The 23,835-nt window shown below is 36.4% G+C and overlaps 1 protein-coding gene across 1 annotated transcript; it reads right to left on the bottom strand.

Annotated features, from left to right (window-relative positions):
• Window positions 1-587: 587 nt before the first annotated feature.
• Window positions 588-23,047, bottom strand: SLC25A46 (solute carrier family 25 member 46). The gene is made up of 8 exons (XM_019727768.3): window positions 22,653-23,047; window positions 19,858-19,900; window positions 18,428-18,485; window positions 16,187-16,264; window positions 15,628-15,728; window positions 8,064-8,120; window positions 6,784-6,841; window positions 588-2,397 (listed from the first exon to the last, which is right to left on the bottom strand). The coding sequence occupies exons 1-8, from the start codon at window positions 22,924-22,926 to the stop codon at window positions 1,819-1,821; spliced, it is 1,248 nt and encodes a 415-aa protein (XP_019583327.3). The 5' UTR covers window positions 22,927-23,047; the 3' UTR covers window positions 588-1,818.
• Window positions 23,048-23,835: the final 788 nt, after the last annotated feature.

Here is a 23,835-nt window from a genome sequence, read left to right as displayed (position 1 = left end):
ATAAAAGATTTTCAGGAAATTGGATATACTATAAACATCTTAAAATTTACTTAGCAGTTCAAAAGCAACAAAAATAATGTAAATGTCATAGTTCAGACAAAGTAAACCATAATCTAAAAATGTAACTATAAACTACAACATGTGATCAGTGGTGTTTAATTTTATTTTTCCCCTCTTGGTGGAATTTAAAGATAGAAAACGTATGTGTTTTAATAATTAAAACACACACACACACACACACACACACACACACACACACACACAATACAAGACAGTAGAGAGAGCTGCTACTGAAATACTATTTCATACTTTTTGGATACCATATTTTGGTTCCAACACTATTACTCACAAAAAGTAGCCATTTCACAAGTAAAACAAATCTCTTTGTATGAATTCTACATTGGACAACATCAGTGCATAGTCATTGCACTTCGGTGTGCTAAATGGCTCACAGTAACACTGATCACCATCATGAGGAAATGAAACTTTAAAATGTTTAGTGATGGATCAGTAAAATGCACATTATTTGACTGTATAAAGAACATCACCCAGTTAGGAGCAGGCAGAATTTTTTTTTTTTAAACTGATGAACAATTTTTTTTGCTTCTTATTTGTTGAAAGTTACTTCTTTTCTCATCCATAAAAAACAAGGACAAACTTCCTTTAAAGTTTGTATTTTTTCTTCGGTATTCATCCAAACAAGTTTAAATAAAAGGCAATAAGGATAAACCTGCTTTTTCCCTTTATGTGTATCTAGTTTAGAGACTGAAACTACAAAGACTGGAAGAAAATAAAAATGAAGCCATTATTTAATGATGACTATACAGAAGGCAAGAGGCACAAATTCCCAGGTGAATTTTAATTTTGTCTCCACAAAAACAAGTCAAAGACAAGTGACGTTCTTTTTAGTACACAATTTGTAAATCTGGAAACAGTAGTGGTTGTCATGATTATTTTATATTCTATCTCTGTTAAGAGTGGCTCTAAAAACAGCCTGATGACTCACATAACTAGGTAAGCAAAACAAGCTGTATAAACATATGACGAATTTTAAGTTGCTGATATTGAAATGCTGGCTTTGGATATAGATAAGTATGCTGTTTGCCTTAAATTTTTTTGGGTACCTTGGCTTTTAATGTTTGATTCTGATATTCAAGCAGAAAGTGCATGACTTCATTTTATGCAATAAGCTGATCTAAGAATGGAAAATTTGTAGGAAATTCCGAGTTTTATGTATACATATAAATAGCTTTATGCAATAAGTGTGCAGCCATTAAAAAGTTATATAGGGAAAATACAATTTAAAACTCTTCCCCTTCTGCTTACAGACTGCCAGATCGAATCCTTCTCAGCTTTATCATTGATGACATAATGTATTTGCTTAAAGGGAAACTATGACCTCTTGATACTATATGTTATATTAAGGATGACATACCAGTTATCAACCAAGGTGAAATAAACATATAATAAATATTAAAGTCACATGGAATAAATTCAGCTATGTGAAATTGTTTTGTTTGCTGACAAATTTTTGCTTCTGACCAATATCATTTTCAGTTCAGCATGCATGCTACACTAGCTAGAATTTAATTCATATGAGTTTTGTTTATATTGATTTTTCAAATTTGGAATACTTTTGATCCAAAATATATACCTATGCCTTTAATAAAAAAAGAAGAGTCAATATAATAAGCAGGGGCTTTTTCCAGCAGTTTCACATTCGAATCCATTTTTTTCCCCAGTATTGACTTTTCTCCCTCATAATTTCATAAGAAAGGATCCAGATTATGTCTTTTAGACTAATCAGGAACCTACATCTCAAACGTTATTTTGAAGAAGTGTAGAGTAAATAATTTTGGTGATCTGTAAAACGGCTGCATGCAACGTGTACTGTATTATAACAGCACCAAACCCTTTATAGAACCCAAGCACTCCTTCCTCCTGCTTTATGGTATTGATACAGTCTCTCATTCCCTCATACTGTGTATTAATTGGAAGCACTTCGTAGCCAAGGTCTGTATTGTCAATTATTGTGCGTGTTCCTTGAATGTGGAGGCGGTGCAAAACTGTTTCCAAGGGGTAAAGTATAACATCAGAGCAAAGACTGGCAGCAAAGTTAGCAATAAGTTCTGGAAAATAAGCATCCAACATACTCTGCACCGGGCTAGTGCTCTCAGTGAGGTGGCTATTGTAAGTCTTCCTCTTTAGGATCAACAGGACGAACTTCTGGATGATTGAGCTGATGATGTAATGAAGAACCCCATGCAGCACTGTAGGGAAGATCAGGGAAAGGAGGGGAAGCAGTCGTTTGCTATGAGGCACCCCCATGCCTATCACTCTTCCGATGCCTTCTTTAACGCATTCCAAAATTCCAGTATTATCTCGAATTATCTCACTCTGAAATAAAAATGATGACAGGAATAAAAGTTAACATTTGCTTATTTTGCCACAAAAAAGGAATCTCTGAAGATCTCTTTTAAACCCTAAGTTACTGATTACAGAGGGAAAACATCAATGGTTTGCAGACTTCAAATGCTATCTAGGTGTTAGATATTTTTCCTTTTCAATAAAATTTCATAATACTGATCGCAGTGAAGCTGGGAGCTCTTTTTATTGAAAAGGGAAACGGGAGGAGATGGAGAGGGGCATATCTGGTTTCCCCACTCATAAAAAGCTCCTTACAACTCATTTGGAAAAGCAGTAACTACATGACACTTAAAGAGGTAGGTCAGTGCGTAGAGTTCTTATGCATGGGTTCAAACCCTGCCTCCATTACTTACTGGTTATGTGACCCTGGGCAAGTAATTTAACTTCCCGTAAGCCTCAGTTTACCATTCTATAAAAATGGGATCAGTACCATTATCTTTCATGCACAGAGTTGCTGGGAGTATTAAATAAAAAAAGGCCTGATACCCAGAAGGTACTTAATAAATGTTAGCCATTATCATTTACAATGTCACTGCCTTTTTACAATTTTGAGGCTATGTATAATAGAGTTTGTGATACAGATTATCGAGTCATGGACCGGCAAAAAAGGAACACTGGAGGCCAATTTGGCTGTAGTAATGACTGAAGAAGAGAATGTATAAAATGAAGGCAAACGGTAGTCAGGGGCCATACCATAGCACTGAGTAGGCTTCGGCTTCTAGTCAGATGGAAAAAAACTGGTTAGCTTTAAGCAGAAGATAGACAAGATATTCCTGTTCTCAGTGGCTATTGTGCAGAGGAAGACAAGAGCAGAGGCTGAGGAACTAGTTAAAAAGTTAATGGATAATCCAGAAAGGAGATGATGGCGGACTGGGCTAGTAGGCAGCAATGGAAGGAAAGTGCTTCAGTTGTGCTTTTATCCTAAAATTACAGCTAATAAGAACTACTGGTGGATTGGATTGGGGGTATGAAAGAGAGAAATGAAGGATGACCTCAAGGCTGTTGGCCAGAGGAAGTGGAGGAATAGCAGTGACTTTTATTGAGCTGGGAAATATGGTTGGGGTAGCAATTTGGGGGAGAGATGCAGAGATCAGAAATGTTAAGTCTAAGGCGTAAACTCGGAGTTTATAATTAGACTACAAGGACAAGGTCCAAGCTGGATATATTATACATGTGAGAGTTTTCAGTAAACAGAATATATTTAAAAACATGAGACTAAAATGAGCTCATCTAACCTAGTCCGTTTCCCTATCTCTGGCCCCTTTCCCACTCCAGTCTACTTTCAATACAGCAGCCAAAGAAATCCTAATAGACATGTTAGATCACGTCACTGTTCTGCTCAGATTCACCAAAGACTTTCCACCTCCCTCAAAGTGCAGGCCGAATTATTCCAATGACCTGCAATGTCCTGTATGCTTTCCTCCCCTTACCTCTCAGACCTCATCTCCTGTTCTCCCCCTTGCTTAGTGAGCTTCAACTATTGGTTGGTGCAAAAGTAACTGCGGTTTAAAAGGCTAAAAACAATTTCAAAAACCGCAATTTACTTTTACACCAACCTAATATATTGGCCTCTTTTTTGTTCCTCAAACACATGAGACACAATCCCACCTCAGGGCCTTTACATTTGCTTTCTCTCTATTTAGAATGTTCTTCTCCTAAATATCTATGGAGTTCTTATGCGCTGACCTTTACTCAAATGTCACCTTCTCAGTGATGCCTTTCCTGATCCTAAAAAAGTAACAATCACCCCTCTCTACCCATTACACACATTGTTTAATTTCCTTATTTTATTTTTTTGTTCTCTTTAACACTTAGAACCATCTAGTATACTTTATATTATTTTGCTTATATCTATCTGCCCCACAAAAATATAAGTGCTCTCAGGGTAGAGTAGTTTTGCCTGTTTTGTTTGCTGCTGTATCCCCAGGGTCTACAATAGTGCCTAATATAGGTTGGCATTCACTAAATATGTAATATATCTTCTTAAATGAGCAGTTAAGATTAACTGAAAAGGTAAAGTGAAGTCAATAAAAATTTTGATTTAACCATATGCTGAGAAGTTTGAAATTGATTTTAGGGACTATGAGTCAATATGGATCATTAATCAGCAAAAGGACATAAGCACTGCAAATGAAGAACATTAATCTTACATGAGTACTTAGAACGGACTTTAAAATGAGTACTTAGAACGGACTTTAAAAAGTACTTAGAACAAGCATTGCTCATGAAGAAACAGATCACTAGGAAGTTCACATTGAAGGTCGCCAGGAGGTGCTCTTCAGGAGAGCTCTGTGTCAATGTGTATTTTTCAAGGAAAAGAATGTTCTCAAGGAGATCTGAGCACCCCAGAAAATAAAAACAAAACAAAAACATTGAACATGAAGTAGGAAGAAAACAGCTAGTGTAAAAAGCTGAGTAAGTGGTAAAGAAGGGATGAGAATGGTTGCCTCTCAGTGGAGAGAAACAGACAAATCTCAGATATTTGTTGAAGTTAGAACTAAGAAGGCATGATGACTGATTGGTTGTAAAGGATGAAAGAAATATAAAAATCAAGACTTTCCTAAAAAGTAGAACTAAAATTTGGAGTCTTTAGCATGAAGATAACAATAGTATCTTAACAGAAAAGGAGAAGAAGCTCAAAAAGAAGCTAATTTTCAGGGAAATAAGACGAGATTGTTTTTATGAGTTTAGTTTGGGGTGAAGACGATTTAATTCCCATAAAGATTAGAGTAAAAATGATTCAAAAGAGTAAATGAGTTCTCCAGGGTAGTTAATGTAGGATAGAAAGCAGAGAGGACAAGGATTGCACCCTGGAGTATAGTAGAAGAGACGGTAACGAGGTTACGTAAAGAAGAGGCAGATGTGCAAGAGAGGAGCAATCTAAGAAGGAAAAAGATTTCCGGAAAATCAGACCAAAGAAATCAAAAGGAGTCAGCAGGTAGAACCTGGGGCAGGAAAAATAGGGGGTGGATATTGGGTTAAAAAAGAAAACTAATGTAGAGTGAGCTGGGTACTTTATATACATAACTCCTTTAATTTTTATAACTCAGTTATTAAAATATTATTCCCATTTTATGGATGAGAAAGTTAAGATTTAGAAAGGTTAAGGCATTTGTTTAAAGTCACAGATCTAATTTAAGTAGAGAAATGTGATTCTGATATGGGTCTGTCTAAAGCTAAAACTTGTTTTCCCTGAATATATCATGCTGCTTAGCTGTATTTTCTTAAATACTTACCTTCTTGTTATTTTTTTTCCTTAGCTATAAAATGAGGATATCCCATAGTGTAATAACTACAGTCCTATACAAAGATTATATAGCATTTATTTAACACAATGCCAAATGCAAGGGGAGAGAAAAGTATATTTGGATAGCAAGATGTTAACTTCAGTTAACTGAACTTAATTCTAAAAAATAAGTTAAAAAATCAACAATAGGGTCAGAAAAGCAATGAAGTGGAAAAGAATAATTAAAAGAGGAAAGGCTGATCCAGTTAGGTTTTTAGAGAGGGAACTCATTTATACTGAAGACAAAAAATATGCTAGAGAATCTGATGTTGGCGATGGAAGACAGGTGTTACGCAACTAGTTGGATTTTGTGTAGGTAAAGTTAAAATTATCTTCATCTTACAGTTTTAAGTGTAGGAATGGTATGATAAGAAAGTACATTCATTCGGTGTATATACTTAAAGCTCCACCATGTGGTTAGAAATAGTAAAACAATTAAAAACACAAGCAGGAGATGGCTTTATTAAGTTGGTGCAAAAGCAATTGTGGGTTTTGCAATTATTTCTATCTAACCTTTTAAACCGCAATTACTTTTGCACCAACCTAAAAGCTTTGTAGTACTTAACACACCATAGCATCAACTGTTCCTTAAAAGGCATATTTAAAAAACAATGCTGTTAGTAAACTACCTACGGAGACTACCTGCTCACTGTTAGGATGATTATTCATCATGTTTTATGCTCAGGTAAGAAGTAATTTATTGTTCTATGATAAGCCATAACCATTCGAGTTGTGCACGAGTCTTATAAAGTTGAAAAAAACCACGTAGAGTCTTTGTATTCAGAGAAAGTCATAGGCTGGCTTCTGAGATACCTGAATGAAGCGTATAGCTGCCTATGGAAAGGATAAAAAGAATGAAAACTAAAAGTATGAAGTAAGTTTGCAAAGGAAAAATAGTCATCAGCAATGTGCCTAGTATATAATTTTTGATATATGCGTGGTAACTGTGAAATAAAAATTTTATAAGGACATCATTTTAAATTGTTCTGTTATACAATCAGAAATACAGAATATATTGACTATTCCAAAAAATATTTTTAACTAAAAAATGACAATAAAAAATAGCTCACCTGTACTGTTTCAATTAGACTTGCTGAATAAAAAGGCATTGCCACCATGTAAGTCAGGCTGCAGAGATGAAAACAAACTTATCAGTATACTGAAACAAGATGCTTACACTAAATTTTTAAATACCTACTTTAATATATCAATACAATTTATATTCAAGACTGAATGACATTTTTAAGGTTTTTAACTATTAATACCTATAGCCTAAATACTTCAGAGATCTGTAACACAGGATCTTTATTCAATAATTAGAGATGAAAAATTATTAATAATAACACAGGGACAGCCCTCAAAGAAAACAGATTTTATTTTAAACCAGTATAAAATGTAGGCTCGTTTATGATTCATTGTTTGGACATCTACCTGCACATAGCTAGCTAATGTAGCCTATAAATCTGACACTTAAAATTTAGGATGAAGGATCCATTCTATTGCTTGCCTTTTTTGTAATATCTAAACATTATCTGTTCTGCTATTATCCTATCTTATCATTATCCATTCCCAGATCTCCCACCCAGCAGAGCTAAGCCATTCTTCAATGGTGAGTGAAGTCCCCTTTTATTATTAAAAAACAATATTGTACAGCTTTGCAAAGTTGTTTCCTACCACTATTATTTAGACATAGTAATATTACAACTTTGCAAGCCTGCAAAATATAGTCATTTAAAATAATATCAAGGTGGGACTTACCTAACCCTATGGGCCAGGTCCTGGCAAGTAGTGGTTTTCAAGGTGAATGGAACATCACTAAGTAATAATGTGCTAGAATGCCCCACAGAGGGAGCCAGCAAGCTGGGGGGGTTTCCAATTCACAATCTTCAAGAAAAATTAAAAAGTGAAGAGTAAAATTCTAATCTACAAAAATGGTCAGTTTTGTAAAATCACTAAGTGCCTTCAGGACTACATTTTAATGACACTAAGGTTTTGAATTTGCTCATCACTATACAAATAAATTTGTATCTCTGCTTAAAAAATAAATGATAATAATTTTCCTGGTAATTCGGGTTAAAAAAGTTGAAGCCCTTTGCTAACTTCCTAAGAACACAAAGAAAAATTAGGTTGTGATTTCAGCCTTTCAAATTAGAAAAATTTATTTTAAAGATAATATTATATATTTCAGGTTTTTATTCCTAAACTCTGTTACTTGTCTTTTGAAGTTCTAGTTCACAAATATTTCATTGCTGTAATTGTTTTCAGTACAGTTATTTAATATGATTTTTTTCAGTTCTAACACCATAAAATTAATGGCAATTTTCACTATAAATGCCATTTTCATACTTACGATTTCAGTAGAAGGTGTTCTCCTATTTGTTTAGGATTCCATTTTTGTGAAACCTCCCTAACAAATAAAAATAAATTTAAGTAAAATGAGACCCACGTAATTTAAAACATTTTGTATTAGCCCAATTTTCAAAAAGGAAATCATTTTTGTAAAAAAAAAAATCTGTAGGAGAAATATACTCTAATGGTGAACATTTTCCTTTCTGGGACACACTTCAAACAATTATAATGATTTGAAAAGAGAAAAAACACACAAAGTATTTTTGTGTGTGCTGATAGAAGGGTCTGACAGAGGGGGAAGAGTTTTAACTGATTATAAAAATGAACATGAGACATTAAAGCAGGAGGTATAAAAATGAGAGGTTGAGAAAGAAAGAATGGATGGGGAAGGAGAAGGGAAAGGAGGAACAGGATAGAGAGGAAAAAATAAATTTTAAAAAGTATGTAAGAATATGAGAATCAAAAAAACAAAATAAAGTAACTGTAATGCAGAATGACGTATTCCATTGGAGGGCAACCTAATTTCCAAACTGCCTTTACTTACTATGATGACATTAATTTTGTACCCTTTATTACTTTCCATAATCTTCCTGAGCACCTACTGTATGTCAGGCACTGTGCCAAGTGCTTTACATGAATTATTTCTCGTCCTCACAATGACCTCCACTTCATAGATGAGGAAATTGGCTCAGAGAGGGTTCATGCATAACTTACCCAAAGCCACACAACTATTTAGTAGTAGAACAGGGTTCTAAACCCTGGTCTCTATGACGCAGTCTGCACTCTGCCTGCACTACCTCTCACCTCATTTGATACAAGAAGGAATCTGTGAGATAAGCAGAGCAGGTCTTGTTGCATTTGTTTTACGTATGAGAAAAATGAAGGTCAAAAATACCACATGGACATGTGCAAAGGAGACAGGCAAAATGCCAGGTCAGCAACTAAGCTCTCAGACTGCGTGCATCCTGCTCTTGAGGTTACCCTTTGGCAGCCAGAAAAGAAGGAAAGAGAGGCCAGATGAAAGAAGAACAAAAAAGGGGAAAGTTGTATCAAGAGAAAAGTCAAAAAGGAGAAAAGACTACAGAGAGTAAAGGGAAAAGTAAATAAGGAGGCAGAAAAAGAATGCAAAGGCAGATAGAGAGGATGGGAGGAAAGGGGGAGGAGGATGGGGAGAGGCAGAGTGACAGAAAAGGGAAGTGTAAAATAAAGCGGAGACTCCCTGCCACCAGTTCCCCTGATGAACTGGGCAACCCACTGCACCATGGCCATGGCAGGAGCCTGAGAAAAACATTTGCTACCTCAAGTAAGTGACTATGACAAACATAAGGAGGTAATGGAATATATTTTATGTTAAAAAGGGGGAGAAAATTAATCACTAATAACGTAAGTGTTCTAAAAACAAACTCAGTACAATTATAGCATGGGTGGTATGTGAACTTTCCTACATTTTTCTAAGAGACTGAAAGGTCGGCAGAAAAATTTTTACACCATAGAACAACCATCTCTGATTTATGAAGACCTCAGAGAGCCTTCTAGGTCACTAATTCTGATTAGCACTAGAATACTATATTAGGCCTGAACAACCACAGCAGAATATAGCTGGAAGGACATTCAATGATTAAGATAAAAAATACACACAAAAAAAAATGTTAGACCTCCCATCTTATTGACAGTGACTTTAGGATTATAAAACAAAATATGCTACGTGGTTTGCAAATCATCTGAGCACTGCTACCACTTTTATTATGGCCTCAGAAAGTATGACCGCAGGTCATCATGACAGTGGCTTTAAGCTTCGTGCAGTCTTTAACATTGTAGACAGATGGGTCTGTGACCGCATTTCTGTAAGAACAGGGCCACCTTCCTCTTGAATACAAAACTAGTTACTACTGCCAATTCTTGAAGACATTAAGATTGTTGAGTTAAAAGAGTAAAAAATAATAGAGTCAAATATAAAAAAAAAAAACTAAGACTCTTTTCCTTGTGTCTGTTCTCTGCTCCTTTATAAAATAGGTACAATTTATTGCCACAGCTCTAGAAATTTAAATTAGCACATTTAAGTGCTTCAGGAAAGAGGATAGTGTAGAAATCCACTTGTGATTAAATCTTTTTATATTTTATTATCAAATGCCAAAACATGTGTAAATATATTTAATACACTATTTTCACAAGCAAAACCTACACTGCAAATGAACAAAATTAAGAGAAGTGACCTGCTTTTACTGAAAATGGTTTTTCCATTTGGTATACATACTCTCGTGCATAATCAATACACAAAAGCAAAATTGTAAAATAGCTGTATTTACTAAGCAGTCTTTACATTCCACTGCCTCTCATTTTCACATGTTCAAACAGCTGCCCTCATAAAAAAAAAAATCTTCCCTCAACCCAACCCAAACCTCATCCTCCAGCTACTTCTCTTCATCTCTCCTCTTCATAGCTAACTTTCTAAACTTGCCATTGCCATGTCCTAACTTCCTACTCAACTCTAAACCCACTCCAAACTGGCTTTCACCCAATTATTCTACAAAAACAGCTCTTGCCAAGGTCCCCATGATTTCCATGCCACTAAATCCAATGTACATTTTTAAGTCTGTACCTTACTTGCCATTTGAGCAGCAATGTTGCTCCCTCCTTCTTGAACATTCTCTGCTCTTATATTCCACTATCACTACTCTTCTGGTTTTGTTTCTCTCTTCTGGTCTCTACTTTTGACTCCTTGCAGGAGCATTTTTCTTAACTCAGCCACTTATTCTGGAGTTTCTAAAAGCTCAGGCCCTTTTCTTTTCTTACTTTACATGTTGTATTCCTTTCTTAGGCAATCTGATCCAACATGATGGCTTTAAAACCTCCCAAATCTATTGTCTTCAGTTTAGTCTTCTCTATATATCAACCTTGTGTATCGGCTGTCTACTGACAACTCCACCTGGAAACGGTAAAGCACCAGAAAATGACCTTGTCCAAAATCAAACTTCCGATCTTTTTTCCCTACTCTTAGACTCTTTTAGTGTTAGGATTTTGCTCATCTTGGTTCAGTCATCAATTCAAATGGGAACTGCAGCCAAAAGAGAAGGCTCAAGAGAAGGCTGAGACTCAGAAGGGCAGCAACGGAAGAATCAGAAAAGATCATCAAGAGCAAGGATGTGCCCTTAGCGGTCAAAGCTCAGTTCAGCCACACCGCGCAGTCCCGGTCACTAAGTACAGATGTGCAAGGTGGACAGTGAAGAATGCTGACAGACAAAACATTGATGCATTTGAAATACGGTGTTGAAGGACAGATCTAAAGCTCCCCTGAGCTGCCAGAAAGATGAACAAGTGGGTCCTGGTGCAAATTAAGCCTGAAACTCGCTGAAGGCAAAAATGACAAAACAAAGCTGTCCCACTTCTGGCACTTCATGAGAAGACAAGGGTCTTTGGAAAAAATAATAGTAGGAAGAATAGAAGGCAGCCGGCAAAGAGGAAGACCAAATAGGAGACGGGCTGACTCCTTGAAAGAAGCCCTCGGCGTGAGTCTGCAGGAGCTGAGCAGGGCTGCCGGGAACAGGACACTGTGCGGATCACTCAGTCACGGGTCAGACTTTATGGCGTGGCATGTAACACACACGTACTTAGGAACTGTTAATTAGAAAGGTAATCTACTGAATTGGAGAAAGATTTCACTGAGTTGAAAGGAGAATGTGTTTAAAGTCAGTGAATTCAGAGGAGTCATTAGGAAAACAGACAACGTGAGGAGAAAACTGTAAGGTGTTTATATTGGTACAACTACAAATATGAGCTGAGTCAAACTAAGTTGGAGTTCAACCAAATAGTTTCTGTGGGAGACTGAGTATACAGACAAATTTGGTTACAGGTACCCCTTATGTTAATGGTAGGAGAAATGCCACACGAAAGGAAAGGGTACAGCTGGGGGCAGCAACACAGTCTAAGTCTCTCCACCTGGGGGAAGGTCTGGGGAAGGACATGGGAGGGGTCAGGGCAGGAGACAAAGGAAGAGATCACAGATGACGATCCCGGGTTATACACTTTTTAAAAAAGTACTAATACCAAGAAGCTATGAACTAAATACTGATGAATCCATACTGCCCCACCTTGCAATTAAGGAACCTCAATCCAGGAGACCCCAGAGCTCAGCCTCCTCCTCCCACGGTAACTTCTGTGAATGGCTCTGCACGATTGCTTTGCTGCCTTGTGGGCTATGACTTTGCTTTTCCCCCCAAAAGGTAAACCCTGCCCAAAGGAGTTACAATTAGAAAATAAATGTTTACACGTACTTCAGAGAATGGATTTATTTCACATCCAGTCACACAAGCCAAAATCCCAGAAGTCATCTTTGAAACCTCCTTCTCTAATCCATCCTACCATCACTAATCCATCACCAAGTTCCATCAACTTGACCTAAATATAAATTATCCACTCACATCCATCTCAGGATACCACCCTGGTCCTAGCTACCATTACTTCTCACTGCTATTACTGTTACAGCTTATGAACACGTATCCTTTTATCTGCTTTGGTCCTCCTGCCATCTTCCCATCTCCAGTTACAATGACCCCTTAAGAACATAAATCTGATCATGTCACTGACCCCTGCTTAAAACTCTTCAATCCCCATAAAGTGACCTACAAGGCCCTGCACAGCTGGGCTCCTCCCTGCGTCCTCGGCACCCTCTCACACAGCTCTCCATCCTGCTATCTGAGGTCCAATCCTATGAGCCTTCTCTGGGTTTTTACCAGAGAAGGGAATTTTACCAAGTTTCCCTGCCACAACGTCTTTATACAAACTGGTTTGTGTCTCCTAATCACCACTCAGATCTCAGCTTAAGTGCCATTTCATTAGGGACACTGTTCCTATCCCTTTAATACTCTCACAGAACCATATTCTTTTCCTTCAGAGAACACATCTCAGTTTGTACTTATTTATTAATTAGTAGGATTATTTTATTTAATGTAAGGCCTTACACTAGATTCTAAGCTTCACGGTCACAGGTACCTTTTGTTTTTTTCTCCTTGTTGTATACCTGATTTCCAGCACAGGACCTGGAGCACATAGTAAGTACTTAGGAAATACAAGCTAAGTAAAAAAATGAAGTAATGACTGAAATTTATCACCAAAATTATCCAGGTAGAATACAACAAGCATAATAAACTTTTAAGTCTTCTTTAATAAGATTCAAAATGACAAAGAGAAAACACCCACACAATTTGACATGTATGTCTATAAAATAAGAAAGATAATAAAATTTAATAAAATTCAGCGCTTTCCCATTCCCATTTCTCTTTTTCCTTTCCCTCAATCTGAAGTCAAAGTTACTATTTCATCTCTGCGTTAGAGAAATGGCAATACTTGAGTAAGTTTCCAGAATTAAAAAGTGGTGTAGCCAGGACTAATAGAGTTCTGACTGCTAATACAGAACTCTTTACACTATACCATATAGAAATCCCTGAATTTTGTTAAATTCTTATAGAAATTTGTGTTTCTGGGAGAACTTCAAGAACATGTGATAACAAGTACTAACTTCTGATTTTATCCTGTGACATAAAACGCAATAAGGTGAATAACATTAGCGAATGGCAGAAATTCAGAAGTTTTTAAGCATGAGAGGGGAAATTTTTTAACTGGCCAAACATTTGTCTTGTTTTTAACATTTAGCAAAGCTGTGTTAAAGGAACATCAAGACTTTGCGGTCCTTTGAAAGCAGTCACATGGGCAAAAAGCATGCTGTCAGTCTCTCGTTATCACCTCCTCCCCTATAAAGGCAAATATCCCAGACTGAGACACTAGTGGTTGTGATTGCAATTACCTCACTTCCTTGGCGATTCCCAAAATTCACGCTGCCAGGGGCCAACTTTGGATTAAAGGTTATTCCAAGTATTCAATGCTATCCCTGGGATATAGTGTTGACACGGAAAATCAGAGGCCTGCTAAATAGCACCCAAACAAATGTATGCTTTCCAAAGTGATCTATGAACATTCCTTTCATACATCTTAGTAAGATTCCCTTTCTGTTACACATAATTGTGCCTATCCCAAATGTATACCATTCTTCTCACGCTTTTCTACTTGAGACCCCAATGCTCATTCTTCTTTCACCTTGTATCACCTTGTAATGACCTTGAATCTTGTTTCAGAGAGAAAACAGACCCAGAAGCAAATTTCCCCTATTTCTCTACCCTCTCGCTCCAAATGTATTTAACAATTCCAGTTCTCCTCCCTTGGCACGTAGGACACTACTGTCTGATATCTTACTGCTATTTTCAATTTGTTTTGTGAACACTTCTTACTGCTCCCCTCAACTACTTTTACACAAACACACACAAACACACACACACGCGTGTGCGCGGCAGACACCTGTGCACTCCCAAATTGCCCAGAATTCTGTCCTTGGTTCACTCTCTGTCATTAATCTATACTTTCTCCTCAGGAAATTCATCTATCCTAGTGCTTCAATGCTACTTCGATGCCACAACATTCAAAGCTATGCCTCTACCGTCAAATTTTCTCTAGACTCTGATCCATGGTCCCAAACACTTACTAGACATGGACCCCCTAGATGTCTTATAGGAATCTAAAAATCATCTATTGGAGTTTAAATTGCTTATCTTCTTTCCCATTCCAACTTCATGAATTTTTCAACTTGATTCCAATCTAGAAATCTCAGTCACTGGTGACAATTCGCTCTCTTATACCCCCATTCTCAGTCTATCACCAATTACCAACTGTACTTCAGAAATGTCTCTCCAGTTCCTCCCTTTCCATAGTTCAGGCCCTTCTCAGTCTGGCCTAGATTACTATAACAGTTCTCCACAAGTCTCTGCCTACACCAGTCCATATTTTTTACACTGCCACTTGAGTATATTTTTGATCAAAGCACCCATATATTAAAAAAAAAAAAGGAAACAAACGAAAACCCCTTAGATTCCCAATTCCACAGAGAATAAAGCCTAAGTCCTTTATAAAAGCACAGTCATGCACCTCAGTCTCTTTTTCCGTTATTCCACTCCACATGCCCACTACTCCCAAGCATAAGACAGTTGTTACCCAAATCTTCCAACCTCCATAAAATTGGGTATGCTGTCACCTTTACTCAGAATCCTCTCCTCTGCCAAGTCATTCCTACTCACAATTCAAGATCCAGCTCAGATTTCAGCTCTTTTTTGAAATCCTTGCCAAAAACTCTATGAAAAGTGTCCCTTGGGGCTCTGAAAAGGGTTCGTTTAATTATACTCGTAGCACTAATCACAGTGTACTATAATTTGCTTACATGTGTTTCCTTCACCAGATTGGCTACTTAAAGAGCAGGAATTGCTCACATACTCATGTTTGTTCCTTAGTTGATAGTTGATGACACATAACAGTAGAGCTAAAAGACACATCTCAGTAGATATACCAGGAAGCATTTTCTTTATCACATACTAATTCAGTAAGAGATAACTAATTAACTTTATTCTGTTTTTTCTGTTAGCTACTTCAGGCAAGTTTTCAAATTCAAGGTATTTTTAGAAACTATCATATTTTGTCATATTTTTTAATATGAAGCGAATGTTGAGAAAACGCCAAAAAGTTACCTTGGTAAAGGTGTAAATTCACTGATTAGTCCCTCTGCTCCAAGTGTGACTCCCTGGACAATAAATGTACTTCCCATTCCTTTCCAAAGGGCCCTTGGTCCCTAAAATGAACAAAATTTATTGTCATTTCTGTTAATGCCTAAATAAGAAACACACAGAAGGTCTTAATAAAACTTGATATTGAATGTTTACTGATATTCTGCAATAAGGCATTATTCAAAAAGGACATTTTAGTAGAGAACTATGACTAAATTAATTCCTATCATTATTCTAATATTTGTTGGGTGGCCAATGTTTAGGCCAAGATGAACATTCCAATTAATTAAATATCTCTAATATTGATTAAATGCCCCTAATATTTAATTAATTTGAACAAAGGTGTAAATTCACTGATTATTCAGTGACATCAAAAAAAGTCATTATTATGTAGTATTAGTTTTAGTACAAGAGTTAAGATATTTTCATTAACTAAATTATGAGGAATGATTGTTGCTTTAATCATTACTAAGGCCGAATGACTCTTAAATAACTTTAATAAAATCTATAGACTAATTCTCACCTGAGTTTTGTTAAAACTGTACATGATATTGATGACTGTAAATGGAGTGAGATGATAATGCCGAGCATGATAATTAACCTGTAAAAAAGATATTTCATGATTATTTTCTGTTACTGTTTTGATAAAAAATAACAAGGACATAAAAGATACACAGTGGAGTCACAACATAAACAAAAATTCAATTCTAAAGTCAGCATAAATTCCACATAAGCAAAATTACTCTTGAAAGTGCTTTACGTCACTTATTAAAAGTACAGTACATACAGTTATATAACTACAACTCTGAAGACCAATGCACAATATACATAGTAATGCATAGAATACATAATAAAGAAGGTCTTGTTCTTTGACATTTATATTTCCTTAAACACTAGAATCACATTCAGAGCGGCAAAATGCTCATGCTGTTTAACACACAGGGAACAGGAGATATGTGTCTCCCAATGGCAACCATTTTTCAAACTATAAGCTATAAACAATTGATAAATTACAAAATCAGTAAGGAAGTCAGAACCAATACTTAATAAGTGAAATAATTTTTTAAAACTATCACAATGCATCACACATTGCGAAGGTATTTCATAAAACTTTTGAGTTTTCATATATGTATACACTGGATCACAATGTAATAGTATCACAGTTTATAAAAATTCACTGTTCTGGGGCATATACAACTGTTCACATTTTTAACTGGCTCTTTCTCTATATACACGTACATTTTTGGTGTATATAGCATGAACAGTTTAATTTGCAATTATTATCTTTTCTGACTCAATTTTTAAAGAAGTTATAGGAGCTTTTGCTACAGTGTAGTCCACTGATCCCTGAGGGCATTTAAGGGAAATAACAGGTTCAAAATTATTTTCTTGATCCTAAGGCATGATTTGCCTTTTTCCTTGTGCTGACATTTTCAATAATAGTGCAAAAGCAGTGAGTTGTGGGCAAAATTGCTAACTCCTTAGCATGAATCAAAGTAGTGGCACAAAATTATATTTTTGTATTTATTATATTCTTCAATCCACTCACTTGCAAGGAGGAAAAAGCCACTTTGACTAAAGAATGTCCTTGAAGAAGTAAAATACATTAATTTTATAAAATCTTGACTCTTGGGTACACATCATTGTTTGAATTACTATTCTGTGTGTTGCATAATAAAGTAAGATGGCTGTTGTGAGGAAAAGCACTTGTCTAATGAAGTTGCAAGCTGAACTAGCCACTTTTTTCATGGAACACCATTGCTTCTGAAAAAACTGATAAGACTATAGTTACTCACAGTGGGGACAGACATGTTTTTAAAAATGAACAAAGTGAGCTTACTGTTTAAACAATAGGTTTTGTTTCTGGTGATAAATTTGAGTACACAAGCATAAATTAGAATTCTGGAAAACCTGTATCCACCACCAAGAGCTTACCAACATTGAAACACTTTTCTGGTGATATTGGTAGTGATTTTAATGATGGGTTGTTTGTTTCTTTTTGGATACTGTATAACCAAATGCCGTAACATTTAGAAGATCTATATAATTCAGTAAATCAATGTTTTTCAATTAATCAATGCATGAGGTAACTAACAAAATGATGCATGGGTAGAAAATCCCTTCAACATGCAGTATAGACCAATAGAATTTAATGTAACAGAGTATAAAAGTTTAATTGATGTGGTTTCAAATTTCACATTGCAAATAACCTTTAAGAAATTACCACTTATTGAGTTTTGGTGTAGTATCAATTATCTGAAAAAGATAAAAAATACTCCCATTTTCAAATAAGTATGTGTATAATAAGGCTAGACATTCTTGTTTCTTTCAAAAACAATGTATTGCAACAGACTGACTGCAGAAGCAGATGTGAAAATCTAGCTGTCTTTTATTATGCCACACATTAAAAATATATGAAAAAAAGTAAAATATTTCTTTTTCATAAAAAGTTATTTATATTAATACCTAATGGGCTTATTATTTTCCAACATTAAAAAAAAATGTTAAAATTTTCCCACCTCTGATTTTTGAAATGGTAAATACTGATAGCTATAACCCATTCAAACAAAAGTTCTTTGGAGACCTCAGTAATTTTTAAGACTTAAGAGGTTTCAAATACCAAAAAGTTTGAGAACTGATATATTATAGATTTTGGTACATTTCATATGGAATAATGGTTACATGATCTCAGCCATTTATTGAGCTCTGTACTACAAATCAGGGTTAGGATTATTGTTTAGAAGGTCATAAAAAGCACAATTACCTGACATTGGCGGCGTAGAACAATGCAAGGATGGGCCAGTACATTTTCTGTGAAGAGACTATATAAGAATAATTTATAAATATATACAATATAGCCAAAATATAATTTATAACATATATGTATCTGAAATTATTTTTGCAGATTTTGCAAAATCATGCATTATTTTATGTTCCTGATTCTTAAAAGTTAAAAAAAAATGATTTTAAAAAGTCTATACATTTTTCAAATCATTGTACCAATAACAAAATTCAATAGGAAAATAATAAAGCCAGATCTGCAAACTGGTAAGCAAGGAAAACAATACTATATAATACTAATATGTATCACATAAATATGAAACTACATTTCTGTATGCCTGATATGGGAAACTTCTTTCCTAGACAATTTAAATGTTCCTTTCTATTTCTTTTGGAAGATGTCTTACGAACAGTTCCTATCAGAAGAGTCATATATTTTTCATGAACCTCATTCTATACATTTTGGTTTTGATGTACTTTGTGCTTAAGTTATGGGGATTTTAATGACTATGTTAATTGACTACTATTTTATGTATAAAATATTTCTTCTGCAAACATTTCCTACAAACTAATTACAACTGTGGGCTTAAGCACTAATAGTGACACATGCCTGCATGGGCGTGTGTGCGTGTACTCACACACTCATATATATATATATATATATATATATATATATATATATATATATATATATAAATACATATGAAAGTAATATATCAAATGAACAATAGCTTTAAGTATAAACAGCGAGGCCAAAGAAAAGTTAACTCTAGCAGAAGGAAAACCTTAATACACAGATTTTGTTTCTATTGACATTCATGTCCTCAAGTTTAATTATGCAAATTAAGGTCATTTTTTTCCTTGATTAAAATGTTTAAAACAATGAGAGTTATTCTGGCAATATATGTAAGCATTTTTGCAATTCTGATATTTTTGAAACAGTATTCACTAAAGATCACCTAATCAAGACTAGAGGCTTTTCTTACACAAAATAATCATTAAAAATAAAAAATAATAATGGTGCGCATTAAATGCTGACTGTAAGTAAAACCTAGACTATGTTGTTAATTATCTTCAAATGTTTAGGGAGAAGTTTCAATGCAAAATTATTTGGTTTTTTGGAGGGAGACATAAGATTAGATTTGATTTATTCTTTGGATAGACATGTGAAAGGTGTTACAATATTCCTTACAAAATTATTTTGTGATTATAAAATTCAATGACTATTCTCTAGGCTTACTGGAAAAAAAACAAACTCAAATTTGAAAGAATCACTTTTCTCTGCAAAATTTTATGCAATAATCTACTGCTCCACAGAATCAATCTAAAAGAAACAATACTAATCATCTACTACTATTATGTTAAAAACTTTAAATAAAAACTTAAATTAGAAATCCTTAGATAAAACATTACCTTGCAAGTCCAATACCAAATCCAGCAAATCTACTCAACTGTTCTAAAATAGAAAGAATAAGATTACTCATAACCATTATTTAGGTTTACTATAAAAACAACAAAAAATATTTTCTTTTAATAACATTTAAACTCCATGTCCCAAAGCCAAATTCTGATAGGGGCCAGGGAAGTCATTTGAATGAGTGAAGGGCTTGTGGCAAGTTGTAAGGCACCACTGCTCTTCAGCTCAAATTCATCCTTGCAGTGTGAGGCTGTGGGCTCAGTGTTTCTAAGCTGTGATTTTTCTAAAAACATATTCTCATTTGTATGTATTATAGTATCTTCCAATTAAAAAATATTTGCAACTATTTAAAACATTGTGTGGACCAAGTGAAACATGTCTGCAGGTAGACTCTAAGGGCTACCTGTTTCCAACTTTTGAGTATGAACAATTTAAAATTTTTTCTATAGAAGTCTCTGACTGATATTTACACCAACAATTTTACCTCTCATGTAAAATTAGTCACTTGCTGTTACTGGTGGGGAGCATCTATGTTAAATCAAGTCACAAAACACCTCAAAATTTTTAAATGGAAAGAAACTTAGAATAACCAAAAGGCTCTCTTCTTCTCTATCTCCCCAAGTTTTAAATATTTTGAAAGTAGCTGCTTAATTAGGTCTTTGTGATACACTAACAGGTACATACGTGCTACTGCTGATGGCATTTCCATAGTCTTATCATAAAAGTTTAAAGCTGGAAACATTCCTATGCATATGTCAATGCAGAAAAAAATTGTTTCTTCTCGACTTAAAAATTCAAAACCCTGCTGATGAAATTTCACAACCACAGGGGACTAGTCATCACATTTCAGCTACAATACAATATTTACAAGGGGTAATTTTCTCTCTCTGCTCTTGTCCCATCTCCTCTCTTTCTCTCATTTCTGTTCTTTCAAATGAAGCGATGCCTTCACTGTCCCCTTAGTCAGAACAAGGCCATGTAAACATGTCCCTGGGGAAACAATTTGGCTTACTCTTGCCTTGAAAAATGTACAAGTGAGACAGAAGCTTCTTTTGCCCAAGTTAAGGTCCTTTCCTCCTTTCAGCTTTTTTCTTTTAGTGAGTACCAATTATCCGCTACTTTTTGTTAATACAGAAAATACCACTGATATTTTCTGGAAGGTATTAGGAAGTTTTACTATTGTTAACTGTGTAAATCTCTTGGGTTTCTATCCTCTTTGCAAAGTTAGATTCACCAGCTCCTTAAGTGCTGCTAAAAGAACCCTGGTTTTACTAAGAGCTCCTGGTAACCATCAAAGCACAATTCTTGAAACAATAAGTTTTACTGCCTAACCAGGCAACTGTGTAGCAATATGTGCATTTTGAATTATTTAATTTATAACTTTCTAGTACTTGTTTTGTGACCAATAGCAAGCAAACCAGAATGAACAAGCTAATTGTATGATGCTGTATAAGTCACTGATCCCCCTCCACATGCTCATTTGCTTATCAGATGACATTTAAAGTCTATTTCTCCCAGTTAACCAAAATCAAATAAATATCACTGTACTTCCAAGTCAAAATAGAAGTGAGAATAAAATTTTGGTTTAGAATATACTTAATATTTAATGATATAATCTATTCTAACATCTCAAGAGAATGGGACAAGGTAGCCATTATTTCCATATTATGAATTTAAAAATGTTGAGAATATCTAGATCAGTGCTATAATTAAAACACAGGTCTTCTGACATCCTACCGAGAATAATTATGTCTTGATTCCAAAGTCTTATCTTGAAATCATACAGGTGATTTTGCTCTTTAGTGGAGTTTAGGTCAGAAAAAGGAAAATATAGCAGGTGGATATATATATATATATAATTTTTTTTCTCAATTCAACAAATCTTTATGGGGCTCCCACGGAGTGCATGAATTTAAAATCTATAATTTATTTAAGTAGAAAAGTGTTATATTACTTTACCTCCTTAAAAATTAAGAAAAGGAAATCACAACTTCTCTATATATTTCAAGTGAATCGTTTAACATGAGTGAGGCTCAGTTTGAAAGTACCATAAGTGTTAACAGAAGAAAATGGGAAGTATAAACGTTTTCTCTTCTACCAAAAAAAGGGTTTGATGCCAGGAGGTAGTTTGGGATCTAGAAAATAGCACGACTCCTATGATTAAAAGAAAAAGGAAACAAATATTTTTAGTCTGCTATGTGGTCCATACTGTCCTATGCACTACTCGCATCTCATTTTATTTAACACTTAGAAAAAAAACCCTTATTCTTCTAGTCACGTTAAAATTGAGAAAACGGAGGGCTCACAGACACTAAGAAAGTCTCTCAGCTTTTAAGAGTGGTAGAGCCAGGTTTGAGCCCAAGTCTACCTCTGCTGAAAAACTCTTTGCAGAAAAGCTACAATTAATTAAATCAAAGAAATACAGCGGTCATTTAATTAGGTAAGGTTCATATGATTCCCAATAAACGGTAAGTAATCCAATTTCCTTCTTTCTTGATTTAGGTCATCGGATGTCATACGCCAAACTCTTCAAATTCAGAAATCTCTACCACGCAACCCATAGCTAAGACAGGTGTCTTTTTGAAGGTGATCCCGGAGAAAACATTTGTATGAGGAAGAGGGAGCAGGCCCGTTTCAAGGGCAGAGGACGAAGGGAGAGCAGCGGGTGTGGCGCGCGCTAGACCCAGAGGCCCCGAAGGCGGGACCCTCCGTGCGGCTTCCGGGTTGTGCAGGCCGCGAGTCGCGGCTCAGCCCGTCCACCCACCCCTGCCAGGCTCCCCGCGCCCCTCACCGCTGCTCTGCACCGGCACGCTGCCGCCGCTGCCGCCCGGCAAGGGCTCCTCCGCCGGGCCCTCGGGGGTGTAGGGGGCGGGCACACCGTAGGGCGGGCTCTTCTCGCCCCAGTGTAGGTTGCGGCTACCCGGGATGTCTGGGGGAGTGGTCACCCAGTGGCCCAGGTCCGACGCGGAGCTGAAGGACCTTGCAGGGAAAGCGCCACCAAAACCCTGCTCATCTCGGCCGCGATAGCCCAGGCCATCGAATCCGTCCGGGCGCCGAGGATGCATAGCAGACGGGGGCAGGATGAGGCGAGCCCACCCGGAGGCCACCACCACTGGGCCACCGCGACTTCGGGCCACACAGCTTCTCCTCCACCGCGGCTGGGGAAATTGACAACCGGAAGTCACGTTGTACACCCGGACGTTCACAGCACGTGATTGTAGCCATATCCGGCGGTCGGGAAAGACACGGTTGCCAGGGAGACGCGGCAGTAACTGGGCCAACCCTTAAAACTGTCGCCTTTAGGGAGAAGGTGGAAAAGATGAGTGTAGGGTGCATGCACCCAGTACCAAAGAAATGCCGTAAGGAAATTGGGGTGGGAGCTGCGGCCAGGACGGGAGGAGGTCAAATAAAGATGTTTCATAGGGAAATACAACTAACGCGCCGTTGGAGTTGACTCGCTGAGATCTCGGCCAGAAATGACCCACTCCACACAAAGGCCCCAGATTTCGGTCTTTTCTTTTCTCACTTGGCTAGTGCCGCTCCTGCCACAAGGGAGCTATTAGTGGTTACAAGTGCGGAGTGCTGGTAACGTTTTGTCTGCTTTGCCTTCCTCGGCGTTTTGGGTAAAAATCTGAGATCTGGTTCGGCCCAATGAACGCAAAGGTAGTAGGGACGGCTAAAACAAGCATTAAAAATCGACATCCGGGGAGGAAACTCCCCGTTTCCTTTCCCCTTCCCTGCTCCCCCCACTAATATAAATTGTTCTCCGGGATTTAGGAATTAACCGTTTTGTTTTTCTAAGGCCACAAAAAAACCATAAATCGTTTTCTGTAGTTTCTGTTTTTTCTGGTGCATCTAAATTACTCAGGGTATTTAACCAGTGATAGTTAAAAATCTAGACCCTAGTTGAAAATTTAAAATGATCCTACTACCTGTTTTCATGAGCTCAATGGGCTCTTCGGACAGAGTCCCTC

Source organism: Rhinolophus sinicus, chromosome 3 (genome assembly GCF_057876585.1).
Source record: "Rhinolophus sinicus isolate RSI-liver-muscle chromosome 3, RSI-T2T, whole genome shotgun sequence".
In the NCBI taxonomy this organism is placed as follows: Eukaryota; Metazoa; Chordata; class Mammalia; order Chiroptera; family Rhinolophidae; genus Rhinolophus; species Rhinolophus sinicus.
Note: the sequence above shows the minus strand (reverse complement) of the source record. Positions and strands in the feature narration are given on the sequence as shown.